This window comes from Amblyomma americanum, chromosome 5 (assembly GCF_052857255.1).
Source record: "Amblyomma americanum isolate KBUSLIRL-KWMA chromosome 5, ASM5285725v1, whole genome shotgun sequence".
Taxonomy (NCBI): domain Eukaryota; kingdom Metazoa; phylum Arthropoda; class Arachnida; order Ixodida; family Ixodidae; genus Amblyomma; species Amblyomma americanum.
This window is the reverse complement of record NC_135501.1, coordinates 158,644,089-158,668,600: the sequence shown is the minus strand read 5'-3', so window position 1 is coordinate 158,668,600 and position 24,512 is coordinate 158,644,089. Positions and strand designations below refer to the sequence as shown.

The 24,512-nt window shown below is 48.1% G+C and overlaps 1 protein-coding gene across 1 annotated transcript in view; it reads right to left on the bottom strand.

Annotated features, from left to right (window-relative positions):
- The window catches only part of LOC144134287 (inactive tyrosine-protein kinase 7-like), a 35,948-nt gene extending 12,597 nt beyond the window's left edge, over nt 1-23,351 (bottom strand). Inside the window, exons 1-9 of the mRNA XM_077667235.1 lie at nt 23,327-23,351; nt 22,299-22,586; nt 20,804-20,951; nt 10,691-10,827; nt 9,777-10,073; nt 8,495-8,833; nt 6,719-7,000; nt 3,685-3,957; nt 32-223 (exon numbers count right to left, since the gene is read on the bottom strand). Of these exons, the coding sequence (XP_077523361.1) occupies nt 32-223; nt 3,685-3,957; nt 6,719-7,000; nt 8,495-8,833; nt 9,777-10,073; nt 10,691-10,827; nt 20,804-20,951; nt 22,299-22,586; nt 23,327-23,351 (1,981 nt within the window). The remainder of the gene's footprint in view (nt 1-31; nt 224-3,684; nt 3,958-6,718; nt 7,001-8,494; nt 8,834-9,776; nt 10,074-10,690; nt 10,828-20,803; nt 20,952-22,298; nt 22,587-23,326) is intronic.
- Between the last annotated feature and the right edge of the window lie 1,161 nt (nt 23,352-24,512).

The window sequence follows — 24,512 nt, the reverse complement described above, 5'->3', positions numbered from 1 at the left end:
CCGCCTGAATCCACCAAGTTCTGGGCCTCACCTTCTGAGGTGACCTGTAACAGGAGTAGGGCTTTCCTGCGTGCCCGGCGGAAGCGGCACCAGATCATGAGTCCCATGACGAGCATCATGTAGATGGCTGCTGCGCCAAGGGTGATGGTGACGGTCTTGGCCATGGTGTTCTCGCCGGGGTCACCCACACCTGGCAGGCTGCCTGATGAGTATCCCTCGGAATCTATGCGGCGAGGAAGACAGCGTTTATTACTGACGCAGAAGCTACATGCTCTACTGCTATGCCAAAGTTAGAGGTTATTTCCATCCAAAAGCCACATCGTTTTTTTCTAAAGAAAGAGTGGTTTAGTTGAAGTCGGGAGTTAATACACGAGGTCGATAGCCGTTCTCCACTGGTAATGAAAATGCATTTGTCAATACGCTACTGGCAGAGGTGGCTGCATTTGCATTTGCACTGAGCTGAGATAATACTGGTCTCTCTGTGAAAATTGCATCTTGCACCTGGTACAACTTTATAGTGCCACCTAAAATAAGGTGGGAGAGTGCAGAGCTCTTTGATAATGCCAATTGAAAAACTTCACAGATGGCGATGTATAGCAATTCATGCTGTCTCAATGGGTAAAAAATTGGGGGTTAGCGGACTGTCGCGACGCCTGTGAGCAGTAGCCTAAAGTACTGACACGGGGCACTCCGACATAGGGCACATATGCTGTCGCGTAAAAAGCACACGACTGTAGCGTGATGAATGAGGCCACAATAGAGGGAAAGGTGAGTTGAAGGTTATGAACAGAAGCACCTCAAGAAATGACTTTCTGGTGCCTCGTTTTCATAGGAAGGCGAAGCTGCCTTCGAGCCCTCACAAAGTACGGCAGTTACTCCACAAAGGTTCCATGAAAACCTCTTTTACAAGACAGCCTGTGCAAAAGATTCTCAGATAAGACCAATATGAAGGTAAGCTCATAATCTCGCCACGCCGTCACTGCATTGGCCGTGCGGTTTAGAAAAGGCCTCGTCGTAATAACGAAACAACTCCCCGTCATCCAACCGCACTGCTAATCACGACTCCTGAACACCGCAGTGGCCGTTCTCAGCATCATTTAAATGAGTTACGAGTGGAGGCATCGAAAAACTGCACGGTGGCACGCAAGTTGGAAATTGTAGAGAAGTGGGTCATATACTGATACCAAGCAAAGCAGCGAAGTGCCTTTAGCGGGTTAAATAGCAACGCCAAGCATTCCGTGCACCTGAAGCAAATCGCTGTTGTTAGCAAGCGACATCGGCAGTGTTGAGGTTGTTGAGGGTGTCTTCCAAAATTTAACAAAAAGAAATGAAAGCCTTTAGGCCTCGTGTGCTTTCCTCTGGATGAAGAGCGTTGAACTACCACTCGGTGTGAAAATGAGCTGTATCGAATAAAGACTTTCTCAACACTCCGCCGCGACGCTGCTGCTCCGATATGTAATGCGCTGTTACGGATGCCTTAGTTGAATGCGATTCGTGGCATCCATTGGTTGACGTATACAGCATTTCTTCTTTTTCCGCTTCCCGTACTGGGATGACATGTGAGTAAATGAATATACTGGTGTGCATGTGCCCCTGCATAATATTCGACCATACCGCGAGGGGTGACTTTCTGCTTCTATTTTCGGTAAAAACTGTCAGTTTTAACTTGGTTAAACCGATTACAGTAGCCGACGGGTAATTCGGACTCCAATAATTCTTGTAGGATATTTAGGACTTCTGTGAGGCACCGTCAGTCACCCCATAGAAGCACATACATATTTGCGACAGATATTTCGGACTTTAAAAGTCCGAAAGTTCGATTCTTGGGACTAATTTCAGTCGCTTGCGGGCCAAAATTAGCCATCTTATTGGCTTTTCGCCGCCGCAAAAGGCGCCATCTTGGATTGAGGTGGATTTACTCTGCAGTTGGATTGGCTTGACATACTTTCGGTACCTCATTTTTGCCGGTAGAGGTCCCTGCGATCCCTGACACTTCGAGGTAGCAGTCGGATCGTTGTTGTGGGCAGTTATCACTTGTCTCATACGTTGAAAATTGGTTGCTGGGGAAAGGAAATCGCGCAGCAACCGCCTCGCATCTCGGCGGACATCTGACACCGCGCATTAAGGGAAGGAATAAAGGAGGGAGTGAAAGAAAGGAAGAAAGAGGTGCCGTAGTGGAGGTCTCCAGAATAATTTCGACCGCCTGGGGATCTTTAACGTCCACTGACATCGCACAGCGCACGGGGGCCTTTGCGTTTCGCCTCCATCGAAACGCGGCTGCCGCTGTCAGGTTCGAACCCGGGTACTCCGGATCAGTAGCCGAGAGCCCTAACCACTGAGCCACCGCGGCGGGTCACATACGTTCGTCATTTGCCGTTTCATCACTTTGATTTCTCTGACCACGTCGACCGAGTGGCGCTCCGTCTTCACAAAGTTACATCCGTTTGCCGTTTTGTGATTGCGTCCTGATGTTCCATTGCTTTGAATGAAAAGTGCTTTGTCTCTGCCTGTGTTCGACGAGCGGTGTGGTGCACACTCAGGTTGTGGTCATCGTGGCCCCGCCTGTGCCACCGGGTTCGTCAAAGAAGCGTGGGAAGTATTCAGCTAAACACCATGCCCTTGCTGTCTAGTGTGTACAGTGAAAGCACTACTTTGGCGCAAATACAGGCGCATATTGTCACCAGCAAGAGAAATTTTCTGCAAGGTAAAATCAGTTACTTTTTAAGCCAATTTCATCTCAATAAAGTGATTTTTTTGTACTTCACAGATATTTCGAACTGTTCGATTATTCGGACCATTTTTCGGGTCCCTTCAAGTCCGAAATATCGGTCAGCGACTGTATAGTGCGAAAGCATTCCCAAACTGCCAAGTTCATATCTTGGCATAGACCCGAGCCAAATTTGGGGGTCGCCATTGTATCGGGCACAATCAGTTATGGTTGGACATCGCTTTTGGTCCAAATCATCTAAGGAAGGTCAAATTTTTGGGATGGGCCAAATTTTGGGGGTGGCCTGAGCCCCATTTGGAGGTCACCATCATGTTGGGCGCAGTCAGTTATAGCTAGACATGGATTTTGGCCCAAATCTACCAGGGTCAAATTTCAGGGTTGGGTGGGCCAAATTTTGCAGATTGCCCGGGCCAAGTTTGAAGGTCACCATGGTGTTGTGCAAGCTCACATTTGTGGGTGGCTGGGCCAAGTTTAGATGTAACCATGTGCTCTGCTTTTTTTTTTACCTTTTAACTTAACATGACATTGCTGTTGCTAGGCGATGGCACAAGAACGGTTCAAGTGACAAGATTCTTGGTCGGTGTTGGTGCGTTTTTGAGTGCTTTCGCACCAAAAGAAAGGCATTACATTCGAGTTAAACCGTAGTTGATAAACGCACGCGTCAGTGCCCATGGTGACAAAACCAGAGAAAAGGCTGCAATAACACGGTGTATAAATATGACAGTTCCGATAAATAAATGAAGAGCTATAACAAGTAGTGCACTTCAGCGGTTCTGACTTTACTGGTGATGTACGGCGACAGTTCTCATCTGCCGCTCCCAACTGCTGCCTCCATGTGATAACCTCCATGAAGTGGCCACAGGAACTAGTAAGGTTTGAGGCAGACTTTCACAACTGCTATGATCAAAGAGCTCTGAATAAGCACACCAGGACTGAAAGAGAGAGTGAGTGCTCACCCAGGACAACAAGGCTGGCCTCGACGCGGCGCAGGCCTCCGCTGTTTCCGGCCGTGCAGCCATACTTGCCATCGTCGTCGCGGTGCACCTCGGAGATGTACAGCGAACCATTGTCCAGCACCCGGTAGCGTTGCGGATCAAAGTTGTTGAGCACATTGTTGCGGTCCCACTGGATGGTGGGCGACGGGTCGCCCGTGGCCTTGCAGTGGAGCATGGCACTGTACCCTTCTACGGCTCGCGTCGTTGATGGCTGAACCGTGAACCGAGGCATCACTACAGTGGTGGGGAATCATGGGATTATCTGTCAGTCACCGAGTGTGTTGAAATAGAAAATTTAAAGCACACAAGGAGTAGCCAGACCCTACACTCCCCATCTGTGCAGTAGGCACAGCTTTATGTGCACTTCCGGAAAAACAAACGTTGGAGAAAGCTATGACGGCATAATCAACTGATAAGCTCATCTCCAATACTAGCAGCCAAACGGCCATGCCGCAAATAAACAGCATTTCACACAGGCAAGAGTAAAAAATGAGTGTCACCGTGTTCATATTTATACCTGATTATAAGAGCACCCTAGTGAGCATCATATCATGCTGCTGACCCTATAAGGTACCCTTCCTTCTAAAGGAGTGAACAAGGAGTGAAACAAGAGTATGAAAATAGCAAAAGAGCACCCTGATTGACAAAATTAATAATTACTATTCTCGGTAATAGGAACCGACAGCACAGCTGAATGGGGGTATCGCCCGTCCACAGGTGTGGCATGTTCCCTTTGGTCACCGATTTCAAGCACGATGCATGCAGGCGGAAGTGGGGCAAGTCAGTACACGCGAGCGTCACTAGCGTGCCATCTGTCGAATCAGAGCCATTCTCGTTCGGGCTTGATCTTTCCTCCTCTCTCCTGCTAACTTAGCTTCTTTTGAAGCTTCAACGATGGCCGCCACACAACCCACTGAACGAGCCATAGCAGTTGTGCTGCAAAAGCACCGGCGGCCATGAAAGTCGAACGTTATGTGTGTAGTCGGGTTTGTGCAGTTCACGTGGCTGGGCCTCTTAACGTTCATGTCAATGCGCTTTGCAGCGTTGGCCGTTTGTTTTCTGCACTGCTCGTTTCGTACTTTGAAAGACCTGTCATCATTGCACTCCCATGTGAAAACCTTCAACTGGAAATTCAACTGGGAGTAACTGGAGTTGGAAGCCAAGCTGTTCCACTTTGAAACCCAGTTGGAGCCCAACTGGTCCAAGCTGGAACCCAACTGGCCTCAGTTGGAACCCAACTGGCCTCAGTTGGGGACCAAGTGGGAGGCAAATGGTCCAGTTCGCCACCAACTGGGAAACATCAACTCCCAGTCGGGAGCCAAATGGTAGGAACTGGGGACCAACTGGGAAGTGGTCTCATTTCTGGGTCAAGTGGGAAGCAAAAATTCCCAATTGAGAGCCAACTGAGCAGAACTGGTCGTGGGTAAAAACTAAATGGGAAGTTTTTTTTACCGCTTGGAAAGACGTCGAGAAGGAAATAAATGCTGCTGTGGCTCAGCACATCGTACAGTCATTAGGCGCAGAAGTAAACGTACTGTGAAATTAGATGGAAGCTGGCTTATCGGCAAACATCAAGCTGATTGCACTGTGTGCGCTGCATGCGAAAATGCCCATAGACACTCTCCTGGTGAATAACACCACTTCCCTCAAAGCTCTGCACTGTTTGTATGGGTCGACACGCTGCTGCAAACATATTGTGTGCCCGCGTTACAGCTTAGTTTTTTTTAATTTTTATTAAGCCGTTCTCTTTCTGTCTCCAACCCGTTGTGACATAGGCGCTTCGGGCAAGGTAGTGTTATATTTGTTTATTTATAATTGCCCAACCACCCAAACGAATTTCCATTTCGGAGACCGTGACTACTGTGACATGCCGCATGCCGCAACTCCAGCGGACCGGGTGCGGGTGTCATTCTCTACACCGCTATTGCGTTGAAGTTCATAACATATTTTACCAATAATAGCCCAAAATATGCACGGCAATTACAGCAATGATAAAAGTGATAAGTTCCAATTTAAAAGCTGTCAACTTGTTTTCCATGCTCTAATATAGCAACCAGTGCACTAAGTATAAAAAGTTGCCGATACAAAACAAGCATCAATTTCACACACTCGGCCCGAGCTGGGGCAGCCATGGCGGCAATGGTCGCGTGGATGGCGTGTGCAATTTCTCATCATGTTCCACGGGAACGTTTTTTTTTTGAAGAACCTTGACATGGAATTAATTTTTCACATACTATTGTTGACGAGGTTGTTCATCAGTTCTTTCCTTGATGGGGCTGAAGGAAGACAGGAAGGAAGCTAACGCTCTTAAACACGCTCGTCTTCCCGGCCATGGCATTCACTGATGACATGTAGGCTCCCTGTACCATTGCTGAGATGTCAGGTTCTCTGATGTGGGAAAAGGGCAACTATTCTATTTGCAACCCATCATGCCACTAAAAGCATCCATGCATGATCAAATGAGCCCTTTACCCACAGAACGCACACTTCCTTTACAAAACTGAAAAGGGAGCAAAAGCAAAAGGATGAGGACAGGAACAGCCAAACTGCACCCACCTGTTGAATAAATATATATATATATATATAGTCTGTCCTGGATCCCACCACACACTAATGATGTCCAGGCACACGGTGGCATTTATGAATCCCTGGGTTCTAGGGTACATCAATGGTGTTTTCTGTGCTTTCACTCTAACCTTCATATAAAAACACCCAAGCAACAAATGACTAGGCTTTTTACCCACAGGTGCACCCTTCATCATGACAGAGTAAAAATAATGAAGGAGAGAGGAATAGCTAAACTACATAAAGGGTGTTTTCTGTACTTCCACTCCAACCTTGATATAGGGAACACCCATGCAACAATTGACTGGGCTTTCTATGCACGGAACTACCCTTCCTCTTAAGGGAGTAAAAAGAGAGCAAAGGAAAGAGGAATATCCAGACAGCACCCTCATTAGAAAAGGTATAGCCATTGCCATATCCCGCTACTCACTTATGACGTCCAGGCGCACGGTGGCATTGATGAGTCCCTGCGTGCTGGTGGCGACGCACGTGTATCGGCCTGCATCCTGTGCACGCACCCCTTGGAAGCGCAGCGTGCCGTTTTCGTCGCGGATGTGCGGCGGCCACTCGAGCGACGGCTGCTGGCGGCTCTCGTCCTCCTTGATCCAGCGCACGATGGGCACAGGGCTGCCACGCGCGCGGCAGTACACCTTGGCGTTGGAGCCCAGTTCCAAGTTGCGGCTCACCGGCGCCGGAACGAACTTCAGGCGCTCTGTATTAATGATGACGGGGTAGGAAAGGAACAGGAGAAGTGACTATTAATGAAAGGACGAAAACACCAAAAAGGAAGGAGATTAGGCTCACCGTGTTGAGAACAGTGCATTGTACAGTTGTTTCACATGAAGTAAAACTATAAAGATAAAATGGCTGCTGGGACCACATTTACACGATTGTAAGTCGACCCCCATAGCTTGTCAGGAAAAAACTTGCAGTTCGCTTAAGCTTCGCCTTTAATAGTAGAACGCGATAGCATTATCCGGCCGCCTCCTCTTATCGTCAACAGCTAGCGGCTGCCGCGCACGGGCGTGCCTGGGAGCATATTCCAAAACGAAAATGCATTAGTCACTGACCTACTCATCCACACTAGCGCCATCATCCTCACTAGCACTGTCGTCGTGATCGCTGCTGCAGTCCCACAGTACATAGTTTTAGCGTTGTCTTCTTGCCAAATCCCGCACTTCGCAAGCAGCCGCACCATGAAATCACATGAAACACCTGAAAATTTTTGCCCGCTACTGCCGCCACACCTGCATCACCCGTACCGAAATGTCGAATTTGCGGCCTGGCGTGCAGCTGTTCATTTCTTCCGCGTAAGGAATGACAGCCATTTTGAATGTAGCCATGAACGAGTGCCGGACGCTAACCTGCTTCGATACCGAACCCGGAGCATAAATGACGATTTACAAAGCACTACATTAAAAACGGTAAAATGTGGCGGGCTCTTCCGTCAGCTACAGACACTCCCCAGCACCGCTGCCATTGCAGGTGGCGACGCCGTCGCGATTACAACAGCGGCCCTTCCATCAACTATCAACACTCCCTTCAGCATTGAGTGCATAGTTGAAAGTAAAAAAAAAAAGAAATTGGAGGACATTTAAGCTTTTCCTTTGTGAGTAGAACCTGGTAGCGTTATCAGGTAGCTCCTTAGCAACCATGGGAAGGCCATCACCAAGAGAAATGAATGCCACAGAGCCCCACAGCAAAAATGCAACAAAGTTGTAGCATCCCTGATATCGCGTTTGTCTCACCTTTATTTATGGTGTCATGCTTTGGTTTCAATTGTAAGTCGACTCCCCCACTTCATATTTTCAAATTAAAAAAATATAGATAACCTACAACCATGTAAATATAGTAACCTCCACTTTGGTGAATCATATGGCGACAACAAAAGGACATGCAGCTTTGTCAAATTGGTTGAGGTGAAGGTGAGTTCTGTTTCGGTGGTGAGAAGTTTAACTAGAAGTTCCAATGACTCTCCGATTTAAAATAGATCTAATTATTCCCTGGTAACCAAACAGCACGCATTACTAGATGAATAGCAGTTAAATGCTAGCTCAAAGAAACCTGGTCTCTGTTGGCTGTTAAAGGTTTGACGAAACAGGAAAAGCAAATTTTCCTGGTTGTCTGATGCAAACGAAAAATGTTTCATCAATTTCCCTGGAAAATGTAAAATGAACACGATCTGGATCCCACAGCAAGCACTTACCACGGACATTCAGCGTGGCCACCTTGGCCGTCTGTACGGGGAACCCGGTAGTGTTGACGCTGCAGAAGTAGTCGCCCGCATCACCCAGACCCACGTTGCGGATGTGCAGCGTCCCGTTGGGGTGTGTCGTCAGGTGGCCTGACCCGCCGTTGCTCACGGCAGCCGCGATCGAGTCTCCACCTGTGCCCGGGGGTCCGGCGGGTCGCAGCGGCCTGTCATCATGCTGCCACGTGACTCGTGTGACGGGCGCTGGAGAGCCCGAGAAGGCGCACATGAGCAAAGTCTCCTCTCCTTCATCCACGGTCAGCTCCAGTGGGTGCGACGAGATGGAAGGGGCCACTGCAAAGAATCAAGTATGGGGGATGACGACATGGAAGTAGCAATGATGTTCGGGCTGCCGTGGGCAGCATGCACTCGTAAACAAATTCCCGGGTCAGGTGAGCAAACGGCGCTCAAGTAGGACCACAGCAGAAGAAAGATATGCCGTTGAGAATTGTACAGTGTTTATCTTTCAGTGATTTTGTTTTAATCTACTATCCCGTCCCCGCACTGTTCTGTTCCGCAGAGTAAAAAAAAAATTTTGAGCGCACTTAAGTCTGCTTACATGCAGGAATGCGAAAGCATGGAACATTCTAGAGCACAGGTTTTTTTCCACAGTGCCTGTAGGCATTGCATTTTTTCTGTAGTTTCTTTTTTCTGTTTGACTATTTTTGTTCTTTTTTGTTTTTGGGTTCGTAAATTTTTTTGTTTGTTTATTTTATTTTCAGTAAAACTTTTAAATACATTATTATTTTTAAATTTTATGTTTAGTTTCTATATTCATTTTACTTTGTATTTTTCTTTTATTTATTTATTTTACCAATTACTAATTAATGACTAATTCACTAATTACTAATCACCAATTACTTAGTAATTGCTAAGAGTATATGGGTTATAGCAATTATGTCATTGATGACGTCGTAGTGTGACAGATTTTGCGGACGGACGGACAACGATGGGTCATTGAAGGCTTTCGACATAAAAAAAAAAAGACGTCCCTCACGGCCCATATGTCACTTTAGGACGCTAAACCCTGTACATCAAATCATACCTTTCATTACTTCAATACTGTTATGAGTCATTGAAGGCTTTCGACTTAGAAAAAAAAAGACGTCCCTCACAGCCCATATGTCGCTTTAGGACACTACGCCCTGTGCATCAAATCATACCTTTCATTACTTCAATAGTGTTTTCTCCCGCAAAGCTAGGTGACTGTATAAACTGAAGTGCCGTCAATGCTCACCGGCGACGAAGAGCGCCACACTGGTGCGGCGGGTGTGGGCCATGTTCTGGGCGACACAGGAGTAGTTGCCAGCGTCGCCCTTCTTGGCCGCGTCGATGAGGAGCCGCGTGCCGGAGACCCGGACGCGGCCACTGTCGCCGATGGTGTGGCCCGACGGGTCCTCCCACCAGGCACGGGGCCGCGGCTGCCCGTCGGGCACCACGCAGAGCAGCTCCAGCTGGCCGCCTTTGGGGACCACCACGCTGCGGTCATCGGGCAGCGGAGGCTCGATGGACTCGTGCTTGAAGTCCTCCAGGTCTGTGAGGAAGACGCGGAGAGGGGGAAAAATACAGCGAGGTGACAGGAGAGGTGAAGAGAAAACAGCTCAACTGGCTTCAAGGATATAGCTTGTAGCTGGAAGGACTGGAGCGCCATCATATAGCCTTTTTCCCAGGACAGATGCTAAAACTTAAGCACCTGACAGAGCAACTGAATCACCAGTTCATGCTAACGACATTTGCAGATGCTCGCAACATTTTCATTCCGGAGTTGTGACAAAATATAAACCAGCAGGGGAAGAAATAAAGATACATCTGGAGATGAAACTAGTAGCAGTCACAAAGTAGAAGATTTGGCGCCCTTATCGCTGCATAGCAGTTTTAAGAGCATGAGGATGCAACAGTGTACGTAGTTGCTACATGCTCATGCAGCAGCTGCGCACACATTTAAATATAACAGCGCGGAAAACTGAGACTTCAAGGGTAGAAAACACAAGACAAGCGCTGTTATTTTTAAAAATGTATCACCATCTCGCCCGCCTTGCTATCGTGCGTACACTGTTACATGCCTCTATAAGCTGTCCCGCTCATCTCGGAAAGAATGCGCTCTACCTCGAAGCGCCAATGGACGTGCTTAAATACGAAGCGAATCCTCACAGGCGAGGCTGATCCGAGCCACAAAGGACTGCTGCGCAGCGTTCTTGTCCTGGCCGACGCCGACGCAACGGTAGAGCCCTTCGTCCGAGCTCTGGACGTTGTGGACCAGGAGCGAGGAGTTGCCCAGGATCGTGGTCCTAGGAAATGAACAAGACGGCCACGGATCGAACATCGCACTTTATTTCAGTTGGACTCACGTTACAGCTGCATGCTAGGAGTAGACAAACCACGGAAGCGTAGTTTCATCATTGAAGCCGTAATTTCACCACGCCTTAAAAAAAAAATCGCAATTAAAACTACAAAGAGCATCCAAACTGTGCGTGCATGCTCTATTCACTCACTTACCGAATTTACTCGCGTAATTTGTGCACTTTTTTGTTTGAATTAAGGTTTCAAAAAGGAGGTGCGCAAATTACCGAAAATTTTCTTAACAAATTAAGTCCTAAAAAAGCGGTAGGGTTTTAACGTGCAAAAGCATATATTTAGCCTAGTTGGATAATGTATGGTTTTCCTTTGCTGGATCCTCGATATGCCTGACAACAATATTAGACTCAGATTAAGCCCTGATCGAGGTCAAGCTGATCTGACCTGTTCGCGACGCGGACGGAACTTGATGAAGCGCCGCCGCGGTGGCTCAGTGGTTATGGTATACTCGTCTGCTGACGCGAAAGACACGGGTTCGATCCTGGCCACAGCGGGCGCATTTCGATGGAGGTGAAATGCTAGAGAATTGTGCGATGTCAGTGCAAGTTAAAGAATCGCAGGCGGTCGGAATTATCCGAGCCCTCCACTACGGCATCCCTAACAGCCTGAGTCGGTTTGGGACGTTAAGCCCCATAAAACCGAAACCAAGTTGATGAAGACGACGACGTGCAATGCACAAGATGAGGAAGAAGAAGCGCGAGAGTGTGTTGCCATATTACTTGAGGAGAAGAAGAAGAAGAAGAAGAAGAAGAAGTTGCAGTTTAACACGAGGCGCGATCGGCTTCGGTGGTAGGTGCTCTCGTGCAGTGGCCAGCGAAGCTGATCTGTGTGCGCCGCCACGGGTTAGACACCCCGTCGCTCGGCGTTTGTTTATATTTATTTTATTTCTGCATGGGCCAAGGTCACAATCAAAGTCAAGCGCCACAGAAACTCGTGAAGTAGAGCTTGCACACTATCCCTACAAAGATCATAACGCTCAATATATACTCTGTATTTCCGCCTACACGTATATCTCCCATATAGCACTCCTCGCTGGGGGAAAAAAAAAGTTGACTCCAAATATAGGATGCATACCCCCTCCCGCCCCACCTTACGTGGTTCCCTGCGGAATGGCATGACGGCGCGTGCGCAGCTCAGGGCAGTTGGTTGGTTGTTGGGGAAAGGAAATGGCGCAATATCTGTTTCACATCTCGGCGGACACCTGAACCGCGCCGTAAGGGAAGGGATAAAGGAAGGGGGACTGAGAGAAGAAAGGAGGAAAGAGGTGCCGTAGTGGAGGTCTCTGGAAAAAAAATTTTACCACCTGGGGATCTTTAACGTGCACTGACATTGCCCAGCACACGAGCGCCTTAGCGTTTCGGCTCCATCGAAACGCAGGCGCCGCGATCGGGTTCGAACCCGGGAACTCCGGATCAGTAGCCGAGCGCCCTAACCACTGAGCCACCGCGGCGGGCACAGAGCAATAAACGCAGGACCATACAATCGCGAAGCCAGCAGTGGGAGGAAAAGGAGATAACGGGCGGTAAAGCGGAGCCCTCGCGTGGGACCCGGCTGACTATAGGGCAAACCGAACAGCAAACGGTTCGGTAGTTTCGGATTCGGGCGCGCGCTCAACTGTTTGTCCGGGAAAGCGACCGCGGGAACGAGCGAGCCGTGTAAACGGCGCATGCTTCGTGCCCTCGCCACTTTCGCATCCGCACACAGCGACGCGCGCGCACCTTTCTTCCCAAGCTTGCCTTGCGCGCACACGCGTACATGCTGGTGGTCTGGTACTGTATATAATTAAAATCGGTTTTTTGGGGGAAAGGAAATGGCGCAGTATCTCTCTCATACATCGTTGGACACCTGAACCGCGCCGTAAGGGAAGGGATAGAGGAGGGAGTGAAAGAAGAACGGAAGGAAGAGGTGCCGTAGTGGAGGGCCCCGGAACAATTTAGAGAGCGCAAAATATGCGAGTAAAGGCCTTTTTTTTTTTTAGAAATCCGGGTAAAAAAGTTCGGAGTGTGCAAATTATGGGCGGGCACAAATTACGCGAGTAAATACGGCATTTCTGGTGCTCCAAGTGTAAACTGTTCGTTCATTCATCATAATTTCGCAACATAATCAGTTCGTAGGCTTATACCTGCCGTGATGATTACAGTTCATTATGATACTATGATCTAACTCCTCTACGAACTGAGCAGCGCACAATTAGCAAGTGTTCTAGCTTGAACGCGACAGGGTCACGCACAGAGAATCCTGCATGAACGCGATGAACTTTTAAAGAAGCCGACACGGTGGCCAATGTCTAATGAGGCGAAATCCTTTAAAGTCGCGCATTGCCGTCTTATTAGAAGACACATTTTTTTTCATTCGTAAATTCGTCAAACAGTACAGGCTTTCTCCTGGAGATGTCGGCAATTTTCTTGTTTTTTTTTTTTTGCGAGCCCATGGATACGAGACGAGCCCACTTCAGGGAGCCAGGCGAGACATTTTTACTGCCTATTTCGTCCTCCAGCTCCAGCAGCCGCGGTGTCGTGTGTGTAAGTGTTGGATCTCTCTGACGGCGACATTTCGGCGGCGAGCTACTTTTCTGTTTTTATTTCCTTTCGACACGATTCAGTGTCACCGTTCTCAGCGCCCCCTCATCAAGCGACGTCGTTTCCACCATGAACCACTCCCGACGTCACAGCCTCCCTCTTTCACGTGTCACAGTGCCCTCCAGGGCTGCAGCCAGCGAACATTCCGTGATCCCGTTGGGCCGGCTCGATCCGTAGACAGGCGGCGAAAAAAAAAACAAAGAAAAAAACTCCCAATACGTTCATCGGTCGACGGTATATACGGGGACGCGTCATAAATCTCCCTTATAAGTTTGACTCCGTGTCACCCAGTGACGTGCGGAGGGAACGGATTTCCGATTCGTCATCGTTTAAGGGGAGCGACCACCGGGTCTGCGCCATTGCGTGACGAGGCGCGGGAAAGAAAAAAATAACCCGTAAAGCTTTGAGATCTTTTTTTTTTTTCTGTTCGAAGAAACACGGGTAGAAGGTTGGCCCATTTCCTTTGTCTGAACTGTCAGCCTGGGCTGTACAAAGATCTGTGTTTCTTTTTTATATGTTTCTACTACGGCTACTATATACAAGAATGATTTACTTCCAGCACAAGTGATATGATTGGTCTTGACACGGTATACCGGCGCCATTCGGACGAAGGACGTTTACTGCAGGCCAAACAACAAGGAAAAGATGCAGAGGGTATCTCACCAATACGGTGCGCACACTGAAGTGACAAGGAGGAAGAAATATATGGCTCACAGGCCGAAAGTTTCAGCGCTCCTTTCGTTTTCGAAGAAAAAAAAAGCGCGTTAAAGTAATCTGATCTAAACAAGGAAGTTCCTGTCTGGAGTGCTTTAGAAGCGCTCCAGAGCCGATACTTCCTCTGCCTCACGCTTCACCGTATAACGCAGCGACGCAGTAGGAGTCAGTACAGCCAACACCCTCTCAATGCTAAGGCCTCTCCACCGGCCGCGTGACGTCACGCCAAGGGACCGTGCAGGCCCCGCGCTCCGCGATTTCAGCGCGCCGCGCCCGTCTGCACTATTCGGGTACTGCCGTACGTAGCTGCCTTATAAGTGATTCCTTCATTTTCATTTTTGTCGTTGCTGCAGAAAAGAAATTCGCTAGTTTGTGCGCGCCTTAGGCTATCATTTTATCTGCTTTATATATTTTTTTTATTGCAGAACACCTTATTGTCAAGAAAGTTCGAGCTGCTAATACAGTTTTTTATAATAAACAATTTAGCATACGGCCGCCAATTTCGCATTATTGGTCATTATAATAAAAAATTGATTAGTTAATTTCAATTAATCATCTAATTATTAGGTTCTATCACGTACATGATGTCTGCCGTGCGGTAAAATCCATCCGCACAGACCGCACATGCGTATATCTAGTTGTTAAAGTAGAAGTTCGTGAACATTGAAAAAAAAAAACACTGTCTACTGCGCATTGTGTTAGTTTTATTCTGTATTGTGTTTTGCTTAAAGCTTTCACACACAGCAATAATGACACTCACAATAATGTTGCGCTGTTGAGTATTTGTACAGCTAATCTGACCCTTACAATAAAAAACGACGAGACACCAGCAATGAAGTGTGCGCAAAGCATTTTTATTGCTTGGGAATAAAACTTACTTCTTCTTAAGCGTTGCTGCTTTCCGGGCTGCGGCCTTCTGCTGCGCATTGTCTTGTATGGCATCATTTCTTAGTTTGCAAAAGTTGTTTAGAACAACGTTGGTTGCAACGCGTACTACCAAGCGCAGGAGAGTTTGTGCAGTGTGGCCATTTTCACATGTCTCAATGTCGTGTTCGTCCAGGAGGGAAATCGTCTGTGAAATCACGACACCACGTTGATTTCTACAGGAGAGAAAATCTTCCGCGGTTGCTCCAAAAGACAACTTCTCTGCAACTAGTTTAGTCATCAGTACCATGTGAACTGTGCATGGCTGGGGAAACTTCAGCCCTCCTCTCGACAGGTTAGCTATCATGGCAGTATTTTCCGCTTCGATCTCTCGATTTTCGATCACCAATGTGCTGAAGCAAGCAGAACATGAAAGCTTCTTTAAAGCAGCATGAGCAGCGTATCCTGCAATGTAGACAATAGCATCCATGTCAGAGTGGGCGTGTGTAATATCGTCGTCGCTGACAGCCACAGAAAAGTTGCATGGGACAAGATCCTCACTTACGTCTTCAAACTCTGTTTCCTCGCGTGGAAATGTCAAAAGTTTTTGAAGACGAAGCTTCTTCTCACATTCGTAGAGCTGACGCACGGAAATGTGGTACTGTGATCCTGCCAGCTGGCGGCAACGGCCGAACCGGTCTTCTAGCGCATCCGTCTGAAATTTGCCCAGCAGTACGTACTTGAAGTGAAGTTCTTCTAAGCAGTAGCGCGAGAGTTCTACCAGAGAATAGCATGTCAGTCGCAAAGCACTGTGAGTCTCTTTCGTCAGCGAGCCACTGGTGATGTTTATTCTTGCCCAAGCGTCCAACCAGTCCACAACGCCGCTCAGGAAAGCTAACTGTGTGTCATCAACAGACCTTACAGGGTCTTGCATGCTGTCCCTTAGCCTCTGGCCTTTGCAAGGGGTCTTAACATTGACTATTTGCCACCATGTGAGGATAACGTCAATGAAAAGAGCAGTCGACTCAGCTTGAGGAATCTTGAACGCGGAACCATGTGTCCTGAGGGCATTTGAAACAAACTGATTAATGACGTCGAGAGCGAGCTTTACATTTTGCCGCTCCATTGAGGTTGGATTCACGGCTTTTGCGTTCAGTCTGTAAGCAGCCTTCACAAGCGACGTCTTCTCTGAAGAATAAAGCTGCCGCACAGCTGCGAAAGAAGCAGCTTTCATACGAGGAGGCCCTTCGGGCATTGCTCCACTCAAGTCCATTTCAGGGAAATAGAGGCATGTTCCAGGGTTTTTCTGGTTAATCCAATTGTTCCTAATGCACTTCAAGAGATGCACAGGATCGACCACGTAGAAAAGAGGGCGAGCGTTATCGGCTGGATGGGGATAGACAATGCTCACCTGAGGACTTGTAGCAAATAACGACATCATCTTGCGGTTCAGAGCATTGTTGTCCGTTATCACAGCGATAATTTTGAGCCCCATTTTCTCAACATTAATGATTATGTTCTTAGCATGCTCGTGCAAAATTTCTGCGCTCAGTTTGCTCACAGGTAATATGTGAATGACGTCCTTGTTTGCAGAAAGGAGTGATTGTACCATGAACACATGGGCTGTTGTTGCTGGTTCCGTTGAATGAACCGACGATCCTACTATTGTGCCCCCTTTGTAGTCGAAGTATGGTTTTATGTGGATCTCATCGATCATCAGGGTCACTGTCTTCTCGTGGTCTTTCATTGATTTGACTCGTTCTCGGATGTAGGAGAGACAGTGCGGTTGATTTTGCTCCACAAGAGGGTCAGCTTTGTAATTTGAGCAAACACGGCGCAGTGTGGAAGGATGGGGCAGAATGATTCTTGATGCAGCTCTTGTGAAGTGATATGCGTGAGGAGAAATTGAATTCAAAATACTGGCGAATACCAGCAGCTCTGCGCTATACACATGCTGTTTCGCGAGGAGAAGCTCTATCTGCTCAACCAGAAATTTCAGCAAAGAAGACTGTTCTTTCGTCGTATCACTGTCCTCAATGAGGTCTGCAAGCAGTGAACCGACAAACTGCAATACTTTAGTATGTTTCGACTCTTTCGTCACCTCAGGTATATTATGCAAGCCTATCTCGAGTTCTTCTAGCAGCAAGGACAGGCTGGAGGTGTCGCATACTTGAGCTGGCAGAATCCTGCCTGAAGGAAGCGACAGAAGCTTCACTCCATTCAAGAAAACAGAAAGTGACAGATCAGGGAGAACTACCAAGGCGCATTTCACATTAGGTGAAGGATCATTCTCGATGAGAAGGAACCTAACGCACTGCTCATCGACAGAAACGGTCCAGAATTTCGTGTTGCAGATTCCAGGCAACTTAGATTTGAACTCCTCGTAAGATGAAACTTTGTTTCTTTTCTGTTCAAGCTCATTAGACTGAAGTGACTTCCTCATAGCCTCCTGCAAAGCAGCGTTTTCCCTTCTTGCTTTTTTCGTCTCTGGCGATTCACTCCGTCCAGGCGTTGAGGACAAGTATTTTGGGCAGTTTGGAAAAACAGAAGGCGCAGCATCAATCTTCAACTGTAGCCTGTCACGCTTCACCTCTATTATTTTCCCTGTCAGTTCATCTTGGTGTGACAACGTCGTAATGAAGTCGCCTGCGTGGAAGTGCAGTTCACACACCTGCACGAGAAAATGAAGCAAGGCCATTCGCCATGACTCTCCATTGCCTAAAACACTAAGTAAAAAGAGTCTGAATAGTGAACAGCTTTTACATATTTACACAGCTTTTACACAAGCCTTATGCACATCCACAGAACTAAATGCTTCCTGGACAATTCATACATAAGTGTAAGAAGTGATATCATTGCCTACAAAGACAGCATGCCTTTCCGGGAGCGACAGCTCACAACTAAGATAATTACCAGCGCCTATTAAGCAATATTTCAGAGTCTTACCCTCGAATGCTCTGTAGGTGTGAAATCCTTCCGTGGAATGGCTCGCAACCAGGCTTTTCTTCGTACTTCGTCTCTTGGGAAGCAATAAACACGTACTTTGGGACCATTCTGGTAGTTCCCGCGGCACCCGGGAACACAGCACCGGCCCATGTTTCACGAAGTTGCACTCGCTACACGGCAGGCAATCAGTTTCCCATTCGTGCGCTAGCACAGGTACGCACGCCACACAAGAAACGGCCACACGAAACAGACACAGCCGTGCGAGGAGCGAACGGAAATGCACCCAACGCCAGGCTGAAAGACTCAAGCAGCAGCTAGACGCTCACTGCAAGACTGCGTTCGTGTCTGTGCTTGCCCGGGCAAGCGCGAGCACATCGAGGGAGACAACCGAGCGGAGCGGAGCCGCGCTTGGTGAGCAGCCTGACCGGACACTTGGCGTGACGTAGCGCGTGTGGAAAGGAGGGCCTGGAGAGGCCTGAAGAAAGTATTTAGAGGGTGTTGGTACAGCACACACGTGCGCTCTGCGGCGCTAAGCGAGGCGTATAACCAAAATGGCCCGTAAGGCGTTAAAGCAGTATGGAAGCGTGTAGGCAGGAATACGGGAAAAAATAATAAAGAGCTGTAGGCCAGCAGGAAATGCAAGTTTGCCTTAGGTGCACATGAAAAATAAAAAAAAAGGAGCTGGCGGGATGTTTTTGACACCGTTTTCTGGTGAGAACATTTCAAATCTTAGCACCAACAATTGTTGACGACGTGAAAACGTTTCGTTTCTGCTCCAGGAGCGCTGTGAAGATGGACGGTTGAATCGGACATATATAGAGCGTTTTACGTAAGGCTTTACACAATTAAAAAAAAAGGTTTTTTTGAGTTAGAAGAGCTCTTTTTTTTTTCTGAGTAGCATTGCCAGCGGTCTAGTTCAAAGAGTTATCTGCACTGGAGAGGTTGCTTTGCCTGCAAGCTTCTTGAAAGCGTATGTATTTTGGGGCGATGTAGCCCAAATTTGTTGGGACACACAGCGCCGAGGGCAACGTCGTTTTCGACATTCTCGAAACTGAAATGGATATTGCTTACTGCGGGCTTCACGGCTCTCAGTAATTTAGGAGCTTAATACTAATAGTTAAAAAGTAAAATTTTCAATATTAATTTAGCAGCCTGCTAGTTAGTACGTCTTAGCTATAAACTGATGTAGTACAACGCTGGCAATGCTATGCTCTTCTACTAAAAAAAATGGCTGCGGTTGAGCCTGGCTTCAACCCAGTTATACGAGGGAAAGCACTGTAAAGCATAGTCTCCACTGTCTCAAATCAAATGTCAAGGACAAGGGTAAAGGTCAGGTGCCCAATGGTCATAGTCATATAATCAAGTGGTCATACTACCATTTTGGCGGTACATTCAGCGCGGAGGGACTAAGGACACAGAAAGGGGACAAAACAAGCGCTGTCTCGCAACTAAGTTTTATTAACAAGGAACGCAAATATATACATACAGAAAATCGGCATAGGTGCGATAGGCACGTAGTAAAAAAATAGCTTAGAGGGCACTATCACCTCCAAAGTTCAAAAACCAAGTACACTGCGCCACAGATCAAAAAGGTGATACGTCTTGAGGCGTCTAAAAATCCTATCTCTCTTTCAAATAACGTGACCGAGGGAGTGCTGACACGCGCATTTTCTTTCTTTTCGATAAAATACGCCTCCATAATCTCTCGAGTGCGCTGGTCGCGATGCCGGTACAACACGGTGGTTTCTTTGAAATCAGCTTTGCATACCTTTTTATTTTTCTTCACCGTTCGTGCAATAATCGCTCAACACTGTGCAGAGTGCACCAAGAAAAATAAAGTGGTGTGAATAATAATAATTGGTTTTTGGGGAAAGGAAATGGCGCAGTATCTGTCTCATATATCGTTGGACACCTGAACCGCGCCGTAAGGGAAGGGATAAAGGAGGGCGTGAAAGAAGAGAGGAAGAAGGAGTTGCCGTAGTGGAGGGCTCCGGAATAATTTCGACCACCTGGGGATCTTTAACGTGCACTGACATCGCACAGCACACGGGCGCCTTAGCGTTTTTCCTCCATAAAAACGCAGCCGCCGCGGTCGGGTTCGCAAAGTTGATTTCAAAGAAACCACCGTGTTGTACCGGCATCGCGACCAGCGCACTCGAGAGATTCTGGAGGCGTATGTTATGGAAAAGAAAAAAGATGCCTGTGTCAGCCCTCCCTCGGTCACGTTATTTGAAAGAGAGATAGGACTTTTAGATGCCTCATGACGTATCACCTTTTTGATCTGTGGCGCAGTGTATTTGGTTTTTGAACTTTGGAGGTGACAGTGCCCTCTACGCTATTTTTTTACTACGTGCCTATCGCACCTATGCCGATTTTCTGTATGTATATATTTGCGCTCCTTCTTAATAAAACTTAGTTGCGAGACAGCGCTTGTTTTGTCCCCTTTCTGTGCCCTAGCTTAGTCCCTCCGCGCTGAATTTACCGCCATAATGAACTACATCCAACTCGCCCAACTCACCATTCTTCTGCATCATACTACCATAGCTTGGAGCGTACCACCACGCAGTTTAGCTCGGTTTGACCTTGTGAGTCACTGAAGGTCATGTCATTGTCTCATCCACATCCAAATCGAAAGTTGTACCCGGAGGAGTAGAGCTCTAGCTCTGAATGTCTATTTTTGAAAACAGTGAAAATTCTCAGGTGAAACACCGTCTATAGCTGACACGGTTGAAAGCGACTACGGCGCCGGTGTACACGCAAGGCAACAGGGACAACGACGTCGCTGCCCGGTGCAGTCAGCACTCACTTGGTGGTGTTGGCGAGGGGCACGTCCCCGTCCAGCGCGTACCACTCGGTGACGGCGGCCCTCTCGTAGACGCAGTCCAGCCGCGCAACGTCTCCGCGCTTCACGGTCACGTCGCCGGGCAGCACGGCAATCCGGGGCACGTTCTCGCCTGTGCACGCGTGGTAACGGACAGGATCCCCGTCGCCACGTGTACTCCGAAAACGGAAACTATACAACGCAGGTGTCTGTCTCTTCGTTGTTGCCACTATTACAGGTGTTGTCGTCGCTGTCGCAAAAGGGGCCGGTTGTAAGTATACGGCCTCGATCAAAAGTCTTCAGGACGCCCTAGCGGTTACCGAAGCCGACAGCTCCGTTATTAGTCGGTGGCTGAAGACAACACCCGTAGTTCGATGTCGGGCTCAGGTGCACTAATGAGTGGCATTCGTGTGAAGTGATCGTTTAAGAGCATATAATCGATTGCCCCAAATCGTTTTTCCTGCGTCTTGGAGACTTTCGCCCAAGAGAGCAGATGCCTCGGAAGATTAATCTAGCACAAAGGAGGGCCCACGCTGAATACAGAGAACCGAGGACGGATGGCTGCTAGTGGGCCTCATCCTGTGTCCTCTGTGCTGAGTGTGCGTTGAACTTTTGTGTGTGCTCCTCTTCCTTGCCTAGCGTGTTCGCGGCGATGATCAGGGTGCTTCGAAATTTCCCAGGCCAGAGAACTTGTTTTTGAGCCCGGCAGTGGGGCTTGCAACTTGCGACACACGCTTACCTCAGAGTCACAGAAGTCTCATTCTCACTTAAGAGAGCAGAAAGTTGGGCTAGTTGGTTGATGTCCGTACTGAAGAAGTTGGCGCGGAAAAAATGAGGACCAGCGTAGACAAACAAAGGCATGCGCTACTCACAATTGAATGCTTATTCCAGACACATGCTCGAATAAATAGGAAAACCAACAAGAAGAAAACAATAAAGTCATGAAAATCACATGTTACCCCATGGCAGCTCATGATTTTATTGTTTCGTTCTTGTTCGTTTTCCTATTTTTTCGAGCATATGTCTGGAAAAAAACCTTCAGTTGTGAGTAGCGCTTGTCTTTGTCCACGCTTGTCCTCGTTTTTTTCCGCGCCAACTTCTTCAGTATTCGTGTCATTCTCACCTCCGAGGTCCTTGGTAGCGTGATAGGCATCCTAAGCGTCTTAAGTGACAGAATATACAGTTTAACCTCGCCATAACGAAGTTGAAGTGGCCCGGCGATCACTTCGTTATAGGCCGTGTTGACCAAGCTTTCAAGGGGAATCGTCATTCCTTCGTTATATCCATTATTTCGTTATGAACCGTTATGTTACAACGAGGTTCGACTGTACTACCGAAAAGCGTACTCTGTGGCCTGGGAAATTTAGACGCGCCCTGTTTACCTTCCGGTAGGTTAGCTCGCGCCCACAAAAAATTCAGCAGGCAGTCAAGAAAATCTTGTTAGGGCTTCCTGTCGGCATTCCCCTTTTCAAGGTCTCACCGGCGAGCGTGAGCGCGAAGCCCTGTCGGCTGCGCACCATGCCGGCCTCGCTGGAGGCGGCGCACGTGTAGACGCCGTTGTCGGCCGGGGTGAGGGCGGCCATGTGGAAGCGTCGGCCGCGGAAGGACACCCTCTCGCTGCGGAACAGCCGCACCCCGTTGTGGAACCACTCGAGCTGCGGCTCGGGCACCCCTTCGGCCCGGCAGCGAAGGGACAGCTCGCCACCCACGGCCAGCTCGGGGGGAGACGGCGGGCTGTGCAGCTCCACCGACACCTGCTCGCCGATCCCTGGGGGGCAAGGAAGAAAGAGGCACGGAAAGAATAAGGAATGCGTTGTAGATTGTATAGATACAAGGTCAGGAAACAAAACACGAGGCAGAAACACAAAAATTCTTTGGAGGCTCTTAACTGCGGGAAGGCGAAAGTCGTTTGCGACTCAGTGCACTGATTTGAATTTGCCGCGCTTGAATTCACGACAGAGAAGAAGAGCAACTGGCGCGAGCGTGGCGCCACGTGACCTACGCGGCAATGTAACGGACGGACGGTCACTGCGAGTATGAGCAATCAAAGGCTATCGCCTTAATAACCTAGAGAAGAGACCCTGGTGACAGGACACGCCAGACATGTACAGTCGTGAGCAATGTTATAGGGAACAATGTTTGATGATTCATTTATTGATTTTTCGAAAATTACGCTTAAAAAGCGCAGGTTTTTTAGAGCGACAGCTCTACTCCTCGGGGTATAACTTCCGATTTTCGATGTGGATGAGGCATGAACTGACCTCATGACCTTTGACCTTGAACCTTGAGCTTTACATTTGATTTGAGACAGTGGAGGCCATGTTTAAGCGAGCTTTCGCTCGTATAACTAGGTTCATGGCACGTTGAGCCCCAGCCATTTTTTTTCTGTTTTCTAACCAGTTTTCCTCTTGCCATATAATATTCAAAAGTCATTATCAAATTTAGTGAAAAAATAACAAGAAAATGCGCAATATACTGTAAAAAGCTTTTTTCCCTCGTACTGCTCACGATTGTATGCGGTCGCTGACACCATGATCGCGAACATAGGTAATTTCACTGGGCTGTGAAGCGTCAATTTAAGAGCAAAGCTCTGTTATCTGCAGGCGGTTCTGGACCAAGTTTATGGATGCGAAACTTGCACTTATGTTCTTTAATGTGCGCTAGTAAAATCAAGCGAACCTTAACCCATTTAGAATGTACGTGCACCCCAATATCACCGTTCGCGCGTCCTCGAGACTTGCCACCCACAGCACAGCCTGACGCGACTTGAAGGATGGTCACTTTAAGCTTGAAAATTCGTTAAAGCCTTTTATTTTGTTTGCATGTATTCACTAAATGTAGATACGTCTTTTCGCATGCAAATACATGATATCTGAGAGCCAGCTGGTCCTCTGCAGCAGTTTCATTTCTGTTGGTGAGTGTGTGACCATCAATCACATCACATCACTGTGATCACATTCACATTCATTGTAGCTGTACATGTAGCAATAGATAAAACCAAGGCCGCACAGTTGGCCCACTTTCTTTCACCGGTCACTGGTGTTCATCTTGTAGGAAGCAAACAAGCCGACAACGGATCGCAACACTAGCCTCACACCGCACGTGGTAGGTGCTGGGTTCTTATCCCTGAATGCCGCCGCGGATAAGTGCACCCGGCATGAGCACAAACTTGGCCTAAGCTTGGCCGAAGCTTGGTCCGGCCTTGTGTTGATTCCTCAGGGGGGAATTAAGAGCCGGGCCCGTAAAAGATGCCTCAAAGACAAGGATCAGTCAAGGTGAGCGGCCCGTACACTCTAAAACACGAATACGCCCGCATGGCAGCAAGCTGACCTCCAGCGCACCCTCTTTTATAAAATGGGAGTGGGCTAGAGTACAGCTTACTCCCTTCGTACTCCTTTCTGTTTAGAGTGTAGAAGCGGGTGTAAACAAAACACGCTAAAACAGTTTTCTCCTTCCACAGCTGCACCTACGAAGGTACGCAACGTCAATTTGAAGGTGACATCCTTTTAAAACGACACGATAAGCGGGTGTTGTGATGGCGCGGACATACTCCCACAAAGTCTATAGGCGCTCAGTCTCAGCGGGGTGTTCTTTTTTCAATCCGACAAGCTTTTCGTGGAGCGCGTGTGCTACACCTGCTCTCAGATACGGTCGTTTAAACTAGAGGGCCAAGACAACTAGACAACTCTAGATG